The sequence below is a fragment of the Carassius auratus genome, chromosome 27 (assembly GCF_003368295.1).
Source record: "Carassius auratus strain Wakin chromosome 27, ASM336829v1, whole genome shotgun sequence".
In the NCBI taxonomy this organism is placed as follows: domain Eukaryota; kingdom Metazoa; phylum Chordata; class Actinopteri; order Cypriniformes; family Cyprinidae; genus Carassius; species Carassius auratus.
The window spans coordinates 30,676,448-30,688,777 of NC_039269.1; the positions used below are offsets into that span (position 1 = coordinate 30,676,448).

A 12,330-nucleotide genomic window follows, 5' to 3' on the forward strand; every position below is an offset into this window, starting at 1 on the left:
TATTGCTGGCAAATATTATGGCTACGAAATACTGGTCCATGAGCTTAACCCAGCTCCAAACCAGAATTAACCTCAAATAAAATGGAAATTCATAGAATTTCAGCAAAGATGAATCTTGTAAAAGCTTACGAGACACCAGATACTATCCCATGTTTTCCGCCAACTTAAAAAGATCCATTTAAAACACCTAAATATATAAATAATTATTATGTTATTAATATCAATAATTATTATGTGTTGACAAATGATTAATCGGAATTAATCGCATCTAAAATAAAAGTTTTTGTTTACATAATATGTCTGTCTACTGTGTATATTTATTATGTATATATAAAAACACATGCATGCATGTATATTTTAATAAAAATATGTTATGATTATATATTAAATACATTGATATAAAATATAGACTATATGAATACAATACAATGTAAATATTCTATATATATATATATATATATATATATATATATATATATATATATATATATATATATATACTGTATGTGTGTGTGTGTGTGTGTGTGTGTGTGTGTGTCTGTAAGTCACATTTCCCACATTGATAAAAATAAGGAATGCTTCTTGAGCGAATCAGCATATTAAAATGATTTCTGAAGGATGTTGTGTGTATTTATATATAAATAATAAATGTATAAAGTTCACATATATATATTATGAAAACAAAAACTTTTATTTTTGATGCAATAAATAGTTTGACAGCCCTTAAAGATTAGTTAACCAAAGATCAACACTATTAAAAAACCCAACGTCTTACCTCGACAGACGTTCCCGTTATCTGGCTCGAATCCTGCCTTGCAGGTACAGCTCCCAATTGGAACCATCCAGTCCCCATCGCCATTACAGTACAACTTAATTGGTACGTCCACTTCTTCAGAATTCGGGATGCACATCCCGCGAGCGATCACCAGCGAGGTGCTCTCTGCCCCAGTCATGGTCTCTGGAAAGATCGCAAAGTTCTGCACGACACTAGGGCATTTCTTATAAAACACACGGACAGACAGCAGGGACATGCACGCACCATAGTCCTGAAATGCCAGATAAAAGCCGTTTTTCGACAACGGACCGAAACTTCGCACCTCCGTGTTCACCTTCATCAATCTACCACCAAAATCCACCTGCGAGAAGCTCTCATCTGCCGCAATGGTGTCCACCTTTAGATATGGAGCCTCCATCCAGAACGCCGTACCTTTGGTGGCGATGACAGAGTCTGTCTCATAGTAGTACAGGTTAAAGGTCTCCTTACAGGATCCAGGCACTCGTGGGATGCTGCTGCAGTCTCGGACAGTGAAACGCATCTCCACATAGATGCGCTGAGCACCACGTCGTGCAATGAAGGTGGTGAGCAGCCAATTGTTCTGGTTGGACTCAAAGACGTTGCACACCTGGTATGTTCGGATGGTGTTGAGGTTCTCGTCATAGCCGCTTACTTCTTCCCACTGGAAAAGAAAAACCATAGAAGGTTTAGCAGAACAAAAAGAACGATGGCAGATGACCATACATTATTAAAATGAAATAAGGACTTGGGGTGGGTTTTGATGTCAATTTCACTATTCAGTTCAATTCTGATTCACAAGCTTCAAATTAATTTGATTCAATAACGATTCTTTTGGATATATATCAGGTACAATATTCTACATGCTAAATTTTCTCAAGGAAAATATATCTCTGAACTAAAAATTTGGTACTACAGTTGGTACTACATCACTATAACAATGAAGGTTAAAATGAGCTGATGTGTGTACAAGAGCTTAAATTACACTCAATTTGTTTTTTTATAATAATAAAGTTACAATTACATAATTATATTTCTACTCCCAATTCACTTTTTCAAATATAAAAATGGTTGCTGTGATAAAAAAAATGAAATAAAAATAATAATAGATTGACATATTCAAACAAATTAATCCCTGAAGAACAGAAAAATACAGTATGTATTGAAGGAGATTTCAGTTCACGCGCACTTCTCTTAAACTGAGGCGCTACAGCGATAAAAAAGTTTTTTTTTTTTTACATGAAATTGCATTTTATTGGATGGGAGGTGTGCTACAATGTTACGTTTATTAACTGAAAGCAAGCATGAGTAATTAATCAATTTTTAATCACAAAAAAATAAAAAAACGGTTAAAATCGAGAAACCTAATTGGAATATAAATAATAGTTATGTATGTCGAAATGCTACAATGTAGAACTGGATCTCTTATAATGAAAAATATTAATAATACATGTTGTTGTTGTTGTTGTTGTTGTAAATGACTCGGGGAATGAAACGTTTGAGTGAATAATTCAATTACTTATACCACACAAAAAGATACTCATCTCCACTCACTAGTGTAATGATAGATAATTATTGTCAATTGGCAAATGTGCATTTTAACACCCAGAGAACTTTTTGTTTTCAGGTTATTGGTGTGAAAAGCTAGTGTTTCAGCTTAAAATTGCAAAAGGTGCTTGCTGAATTGAAATAAATATGAGAAATATCACTGCTGGTCCATTTGATGCTATCGATGTGGAACCATGGCCTGAACTCAGACAGGTTTCTGCCTTTCATAAAATATTGATACAAATTGAGCTTCCAGAAACCTCTCCAACCCTATATTCCCCACCCCCCAAAAAAAACCATCTAAAAGCTTTTAAACACTACATCACTTTGAAACTTTTTTTTTTAAACTCTCTGAGATGATGAAACCTTTATGGCCTCTCTTTCCGAGTTTCAGATCACAAAATCTGTCTCCCTAATCACCTGAGGTGGACGAGGAAGCCGCTGCCATCTGCTACGGTCCAGGCCAAGTGTGGCCAGCCACTTACCATTACAATATTACCATATTATAAAATGTGATGCGGAACAAATTCGAGATTATGCGCTATCGAATTACAATTAGAAATAAGTGGAGCAGTATATGGCTGCCCTCCTGCAACCCTGGTAAAACAGCACCAGTGGCAGATTGTAAAACATGCCAATTGAGTTCAGACTGCTGCTGAAGACAGTTCTGCTGATGCTTGTGGACAGTACAGTCTAAAAAAATTAAAAGTTACAAAAAAGGGCCTGACAGCTTGATGCATTAAAACAGAGACATTCTGATGCCAAGAACCCCCTAAATATGACGATGTTCTAAGAGACCGTTCCCTCCTAAAATATCAGCATATTTTCACAAATGAGAAAAAGCATGATATTATAAAATATAAAATGTTGGCAAAACTATATCTTTTTGTATTGGCTCGGTACATTATTAAAATATTGTCTGAAAAAGACTGACTTTGTGTGATTTACACAATAAATGCAGAGTAGTTTTACAGTTGCATTTTGTAAATAAATCAGTGCTTTCGAGCGATTAATCGCATCCAAAATAAAAGTTTTGATTTACATAATATATCTGTGTCTACTGTGTATATTTATTGTGTATATGTGAATACACACACATACAGTATATATTTTGAAAATATTTGCATGTATGTATTTATATTCATATCTTTTATCTTATATATAAATATATTTAATTAATACTGAAATGTAAAATGTACATGTTTGGTTGTATGTACTATATACTACTGTATACTACTGTATGTCAGGGGTGGTGAACTCTGGTCCCGGAAAGAGTTCTAGGAATGCAACATTTAAAATCAAAAATACCAAAGATAAACATATTAAAAATATATACATTTTTAATTATAGAATTGTTGTTTACAATCTTTATATTGTAACATTTATTTACACCAGTTTGAACCCCTTGCCAAGGCAGTTCCTATCTAAAGTTAATTTACCCTACAATGAAAAATCTGTCATCATTTGCTCGCCCTCATCCCATTGGTTCATCTTCACACAGAACATCTGAATTGCAAACGTGAATGAGATTTGACAGCTGTGGCAGAGGGCAAGGCTCAATGAAAGGCAACTTTCAATCACTTTCAGTGACTTTTGCTCTTACAAAGCCAACATTTGGCTGAAGTCTTGAAACAAGTAATTCTTTTATGATATTTTGATGAGTACTTTATGATCATTTGTGGCCCTTTTTGGAGCTTATTGGCCCCAGGTCACTGTTGGTTGCTGCTGAATGGAAAAGAACAGAGTCAACATCTTCTTTTTGGTTCTACAGAAGAAAATAAAAAGTCAGACACGTCTGAAACAACACAAGGGTGAGTAAATGAGTAAGTTTAATGTTTCATTTAACCATATCTGTCCAAACACATAAAATCCATGCAGTTAAAAGCCTGATGCTTTACTACTGATCCGATCTAAGTCCTCCAGTCTCAGCAGTGGACAGCTGTGAGGTAAAAGTAAGGTCATGTTGCCTGTACGTGATCGCTTGCTGCCTAAACCGTTCAGTTCACTGTTGAAGCTGGATAACAGGCACGCCGCCGCACGGCCCTGTGGGTAATCTCTGCCTCTTAACAGAGCAGGCTGACCGAATGAACCATCCTACGATATCCCAGAATTCCCTTGAGGTGGCACAGCCGTGGGAGAGGGAAACAAATACAAGGTTTGCGAGTGGGCTCTTGAGGGCTGTAAAGTTCCAGTATCGGTACGGGAGGTGTGTGTGTGTGTGTGTGTACCTGTGTGGGCGCTGTTTGTTTTGTCTGTGTGTGTGTGTGGCCTCTGGAGGGTTGCTCACTCATGGACCCTCACTGAATAACAGTCGGATCCAAGCATACCTTGAAATGGTAAGATGGGATATCAGGATGTGTGTATAACTTTGCTGTTTGTGTGCATTATGAAAGCAGAAACAGAGAAAAGGGGAATTCGAGTAAATCGAATCTGAACAGTGATGGATCAGCGTCTGTGTGGCAGCTTGAAAGCCAGGAGAAAAAAAAAATTGATGTGTGAAGTGCTGGCAAAAACAGTAAAATCTCTACTTCCAGAAAAAAATAAATGTATGTGAGGCGAAACACAAAAACACATTTGAAATAAATCACCCAAAAATGAAAAATCTGTCGCCAGTTACTCACCCTTAAGTTATTCCAAACCTGTATGAATTTCTGTTTTTCTGTTGGACGCAAAGATATTTTGAAGAACGTTGCTAGCCAAACAGTTGCTCTTTATTTATTTTTTATTTATTTGTTTGTTTTTGGACAATCAGCCACATTCTTCAGCATATCTTCTATGTTCAGACAGAGAAAGAAATTAATTGAAACAACATAGGGGTGAGAAAATTATACTATCCTTTTAAAAGAAGAAAAAAAGAAAAACTATTTACTTGTGTTATTCCAAATCTAGCTTGCTTTTCTTCCAAGAAACACAAAATATTCCTTTCCTCTCATATGTACAATATTCGTTCGTCTTCTGAAATGGCCATTTTGTGATTAAAATATAAGTCTACAAACCGTCAAAAAAGTTCACTGAAAAGATTTATTTCAAACTAATGATTCTTTCAAGAATGATATTGGACATCGCTCTCACATGAAATAGGCAAGAGAAAGAGCTAAAGAGCTTACATTTAAGTCTGTTCCTCAAAAAGATTTCACATAGCTTCAGAAGACTTGGAATATAGTCCATAAGTCATACTTTCATGATTAGTTTTATCATTTTTGAACTTTGAAAACATTTAGTTTAATTGCACAGGAAAGAGCCACCAGTTGCATTATTCAAAATGCCTTCTTTTGGAAAAAAGAAAGGAAGTCATAAGAGTTTGGAACAACATGAGAGTGAGTATATGATGACAGAAATCTCATTTTTGGTGGAACTTCCTTTAATGTTACATTGAAAAGTATTCAGCAGACTTGTGTTTAATTTTATAAAACGGAACACTAAGAACAAATAATAAAAAAGCAATCATAAAAAGCCATCTGTAGCTGACTTTATCATTCAAGCAAATCCACTTCAATAGAATTAATTCCACTCTTCTAAAAGAATGCCTCTCGCTCAATTTATATTTGTTAAATGTAAGATTAATGCAAGCAGACACCCACTGGGATGAATGTAACTTTCCATGCAACATCACGATTCAATAAATAATTAAGAGAAAACAAGAAACACTGTCCGTAACGGTGGTAAATCAAAATATAGCACTCCAGAAAAGTGCAATTTCCATTTCATGACACATCTGTCATGATCTTTTTTAAAAGCAATTTCATATCTCCCCGTTTAATTATACATACTGTCATTTTACCTCTTTTGGTTGCGTAAGGTTCAATTGTTCTTTCCGGTAATTTTAAGAGACGGCGACTGTCAGACACTGGGTAAAAAATTCCGCCCTCCCATTAATGCTTTTCATCTTAAAAAGACAACATGAAATAGAAATTGACCATTTCTGCTTCCTTAATAACTGTATTCAGTCTTATTGTGCACCACTTTCATTTATTTTAAGACATGAGAGAAAAAAATTATAGTTTCATAGTATTCTATCTATCTATCTATCTATCTATCTATCTATCTATCTATCTATCTATCTATCTATCTATCTATCTATCTATCTATCTATCTATCTATCTATCTGTGTGTGTGTGTGTGTGTGTGTGTGTATGTACAGTATATTCTTGATTATGCAATATTAAAAACATTTTTCCCTGCCTTCCAGCTCTGCCCACTTCCTCTATTTTATAAAGAAACTCATTTATATTTATTTTTATAAATTTGCACCTTTTATAAATTGAAATGCCTTTACACTGGAAGGCATTGCTCTGGAGGAGGAGAAGGAGGGATGAGAGAGAGAAGTGAGAAGAGAGAGGTGGGACTGGTGTGGAGGGGTGGGAGTGTAACATAGCTGGCATGATGAATGAGTTTACAGAGATCCTGGGCACAAATGAAAGCCCCTTTTTTTTCTCCTGACTGCCAAAGCAACTCCCCCCCACCCCTCCACCCCCCACCTCTGTAATGATGATTTATCTGTATTAGATGGACCCTGTCCAATCTGGCACGGCGCTGCCATTAATACAGCAGGGCGCTGGGTCCTCCCCAGCCTGGGCTAGGGACGCTTGTCTCTCTGTCTGCTGAAATGACCACAATCACTCAACCCGACTCACGCCACAGGCTACGGCAGACAGAGCCGAGTACCAGCTCATATATCACATCTCGAACTGTGTTATACCATCAGAGATTTGCACATAATATCATACACATGCCTGCACAAACACGCGCTCTCGCATCAACAGTAGCACAGTCATAATCGCTGTGGGCATTTGGCATAATGTAATGTCATCCTTTGAATCTCTATAATATAAGAGTTACTTTTTTCAATGCAAACACGCATTCTTTTATGACTATATTTACAAACCATTCAAACGTTTGAAGTTAGTAAATTGATCAAAAGTTGCAGTAACGACATGTACAGTGTTACAGATATTTCGGTTTCAAATAAATGCTGTTATTTTAAACATATTGATCAGAATGAATGATTGAATAAATAAATACATTTGCCTTTACTAAATTCTTATCATCCCAAAATTTTGACCTGTATAAAAATATAATAAAATATAAAATCTCTCTTTGTCTCTCTCTCTTATTTAAATACATTTTTATATATTTTAATTAATATGTCCTCATTATTTGATCCCGCTAAATGCTAAAACCTAAATATTTAAATGTTTTTAATCATTAAAAACAATTGGTTATATTTATTAAAATTTTCATTGAATGACTGAATGATTAATTGATTAACAATTGAATTTATTTGTTATTTTTATTGATTGACAGATTGATTAACAATTGGATTTATTATATATATATATATATATATATATATATATATATATATATATATATATATATATATATATATATATATATATATATATATACACTTTTTTATATAAAATGTAGAACTAGTTCGCAATAATGGGTTATACTTTCTTCTTACAGAAGAAAGATTTTATGCTTGGACCCCTGATTATCCTGTTCCCGTAACATGGTTCCATGTTTAACCTACAGATCCATGACTTAGTGTCTACATTGCAAGCATCTGACATAGAAGAAGAGAAAGAGAACAAGAAGAGAAAGAGAGGCAATAATGCTGTATTGTCATTAATAACTTTCAACAAAATGCAACAGATTTTAAAAGTTCCCCTGAATGCACACATACACAAAACACACATAACAAGAAATTCCCTCCACAAGACTGGAGGCGCACACAAGAAAAACAGCGAGAAAGAGGTAGACAGAAATGGCAATTTGAGGATTCGCAATCTCAGCCTGTCTATAAAATGGTGATGAAGCCATTAAAATTGTCCAGTGTTCAGGACAAAAGTCAAATTGTTTTGAAGCCCTCTGGCTTGCACTATAATGATCATGCTCATAAACTCTTGGACTGCACGCTTTCATCAGCACAGATCTCGACTAGAGCTGAGCACTTCTCTGGCTGGGATTTACAGGTCCGCTCAGACATGGCAATGGGTCACAAATACATCAGAGACCTTCTCTTCTTTTACAGATTTCATTTGGAAGCCTTCAATTTCCAGCGTAGTTCATACTACACCGCTGACTAAATTTCCCTCAGGGATCAATAAAGTATCTCTAACTGTTATGGGCGAGAACTGGACCTGTTGTCAACCCAACACATTAATCTCAGACACAGTCAGAGAGGACAGAACATTAAGCACATGGATTAAGTTAGCCGCACATTTCGATCAAAGTGCATAGTTAAAAACTATGAAGGATTGAAAGGCCAACAAACCAAATATGTGCACAACATGACTTATTCATAGAGCTTATAAAGCAACTAATGCTGAGCTACAAGCTACTCAGTTACAGTGAAGCTACCATTTCAAAAATTATATATATAAACTAATACAACATACTAATACAATATACTAAAATAAGATATTCCCAAGAAGCAACTAACCGTAGTAACTCTGTAATTTTTCCTGAAATTTTTCCCAATTTTTGATAGCTACTATAGGGCAATAATGAGAAAAAAGAATGGAAAACGGATGGGAAAATGGTTGCAACTGAGACTTGACCTTCCATTTCCCATTTGATAACCATGACTCGACACGTCAAAGAACAAGCACTAACCGCTAGGCCTCCAACCTTGTCATTTTCAGAACGGCACATGAGATTTAAACCAAAAAAGGAGGAAAAGAAAAAGCAGAAGCAAAACAAAGGTATTCCATCATCCGTCACCGCAGCAATAATGGAACTCTCCAGGATCCCAACATCCATTTCCCATCTATGACAAGGCTTTAAATAGCCCTTTATGTGCAGCTGGGTATATTTTGGTTCCGTTGCACATATGTGTGTGGGTTAAGAGTGTTCTTAAGCTGAATAATTCAGAAGTGAGAACAGGGTTAGCAGGGGCAGTAGAGAGACCTAACCTATATGAATGGAAGAACATAATTACCCCTCGAATCAAGTTCACCATAAACACTGATCTCTGGCTCTCAACCTCCCTCTAATATAGTTGTATGGCTATTCTAACAGCTTATGGCCTGGAAATTCACCCCAAAGATGACTTCTTAGTCTAAAAGAGTAAGACATTTTAAGACACCTCTTACAATGTATGGATCACCAAGTCGACGTCTCTACGTGAAGCAAATACCTCATGACAAGCTTCTTATTCTTAAAGATTTGCTGACTGACCCCCACATGAGAACTATATACGCTGTAAAAATGTGTCATATTTGGTTTATCATGTTACACAGCAGCATAAAAGATTGAGACAGGGGGTGGTTTAGCGCTTAATGTATTGTGTTAATGACTATGAGTTACAAAGAGAGAGAGTTTTGCCCAACAACCCAGTGCCTACTGCATGTTAGGACTCCAACATGATGGCAGTCATAAACAGCCATCCATCATATTGGTCTCCTGCTGAGAGAGAGAAAGAGACAGGACTGTCCAAATAAAAAAAGACAAAAATTATTGGAAATATTTCTCACTTGGATCCCTAACACACCTCCAAAAGTAAAATATCTTATCCAGATGGTCATCAGCCGCAACCTCTGAAGCTCAATAAAGCAGCTGTGATGGTTACAGAGACCCTGAGTGATCTTGAGCAAATCCAAGGCTGTTCAGTTTTATTAGAGCAACCAAATGTTCTGTACGACAGAAAGAGAAACTGCAAACGGCCTCGAAAGGTAAGCACTGAGCCAAGGTCCTCTGTACTATGAGATTGAACTCTCAAGGTAATAATAGCACAACTTCCTGTTCCTCAAACAGCCTTCATGAACATGTGGGCTGCAGAAAGATCTGCAAAATTTCAATGTTCATAATTCACACACATACAAAAAAAACTTCAGTGCCGTTACTTTCATTATCTTTAATACAAAAAAAAAAAAAAAAAAAAACGCAGGAAAGCAAACGGATTACCTGAGGTTTTTTTTTTTTGCTAAAAGAAATGCTATGGTTATTATCAAAAGCCCAAAATCTAAAATTTACATAAAATATGTGATGCTTGTGTGATAAAGACAGCATGCAAATAGAAAGTCATTTTATGATAAATTTAATGTAGAAACCATTTTAACTCAGAAATTGCCCGTAAATTTCGGTAACACATTAGACTAAATACTTTTTCTGCTTATTATTATTGCTGCTTATTGATAGTTAGTAATGTAGTTGTGTTTAGGTTAAGGTTAAGGGATATAGAATTTAGTGATGCAGAATAAGGCATTAATGTGTGCTTATAAACAACCAAAATAAATGCATTAATATGTATTAATAAATAGCCAAAATGCTACAGTAGGCCACGCCTCTCATGTAGACCACCCCCCTCTAGGAGCATCCTGCACTTAAACCACACCCCCTTAGAGACATAAATGTTAGAGCATGCCCCTTACAAGCATCTATCCAGTAGGCCACGCCTCTTTAAAAGCCACAGACCTAGCCTAGTGCTATTTTGAATTCAGACAGACTTTGGCATTTAGCTTTATTTTCCTGCTTAAATAATGTTTTGGTGTAATTAGAGGCAACTAAACACGTTCCCTCTTCTCTAAAAGCAAAATGACCCTTGCCCACATGGAATCTGTTAGTTTTTCACATTGACTACATTGACCGTGTGGGAAACATTTGCAGAAGGGATATAAATATGGTAATTAACGTAAGAGTGCCATATTTTGGGTTGTGAATATCATCTGTTAAAAAATCTGCTGAACAGGTTTTACCACAAATTAAACCTGAGTTCATGTAATAAAGTTCAGAAGAAAAAAAATATCTGAATAAATCTGAAAACTCAACACCAACAGAATGAGACCCTCCGTTCTGTTACTGAGGCAACCAATGGTTCTTTTGGGTAGATTGTATTATCTAAAGTCATGTAAGAAGAAAAGATAACAAAATCTGGCCTCTAAAGTTTACACATATTCTATCAAAAAAAAGAAAGAAAGAAAGAAAGAATGAAAGAAAGAGAAAAGATAATCTCGACTCAATTTAAGAATCTGACTGCAAAACACAATATACAAGATTTATATCAACCACAAAAACACATTAAATTCTGGGTCCGAATTCATGAAATATTTGTAAGAATATAATGGTTCTGGCAACACTTTAGTATAGGGACCAATTCTCTCTATTAACTAGATGCTTATTAACATGCCTATTATTAACTTATATAGTATATTAGTACTTATAAAGCACATGCTGCATGACCGTATTCTACATCCCTAATCTTACCCAGTACCTAAACTTAAAGGGTTAGTTCATCCAAAAATTATGTCATTAATGACTCACCCTCATGTCATTCCAAACCTGTAAGACCTCCGTTAATCTTCAGAACATAGTTTGAGATATTTTAGATTTAGTCCGAGAGCTTTCTGTCCCTCATAAAAACATTTTCAAAGTAGTCCATGTGACATCAGAGTAGGGCTGTCAAAATTGCTCAAAAATGACATTCGAATATTCCCTCTAAAAAACACACGAATATTTGAACTATTCGAACATCTGGTTGCGCATGTTGTCAATGACGCGCATTACATCAATAACAGGACGAAATAATACAAAGAGACATAACTACTTGTATAGATAAGTCTATTTAAGTTTAAACATATATGACAACGTATTACCTACACAAAAACAAGGAAATCAACTAATGGCCAAGACTGCAGACCTTACGCTCTCTAACCCTCACGTTCTCTGCGCATAACGGTATAAATGAACAAACACATTTTTGTGCAAGCAATTTAAGGTCGCGACTGTTGTCCCAAATATAGCAGGCTTCATTCAGTGATTGAAACAAATATTAAAATAATTATAATAATTGAAATTTTACAGCATATAGAACTGACATTGAACGCTCCGAGCGAGCTGTGCTGTGCTGTGGTAAACATGGAACTTTTCCTTGACATGAAACGATAAATAATCAAACCTCGGATCCATTGCTTGACAGAACTCCCCGAAGCGTGCCCCATCCAGGACACTGATCGGTCTCATGTCCTTACAATGAACAAAATTAT

At 35.7% G+C, this 12,330-nt stretch overlaps 1 protein-coding gene across 1 annotated transcript in view; it reads right to left on the minus strand.

The window, feature by feature from the left end:
- Positions 1-12,330, minus strand: part of ephb1 (EPH receptor B1) — a 224,723-nt gene that overhangs the window by 131,197 nt on the left and 81,196 nt on the right. Inside the window, exon 3 of the mRNA XM_026207140.1 lies at positions 776-1,457. Within this exon, the coding sequence (XP_026062925.1) occupies positions 776-1,457 (682 nt within the window). The remainder of the gene's footprint in view (positions 1-775; positions 1,458-12,330) is intronic.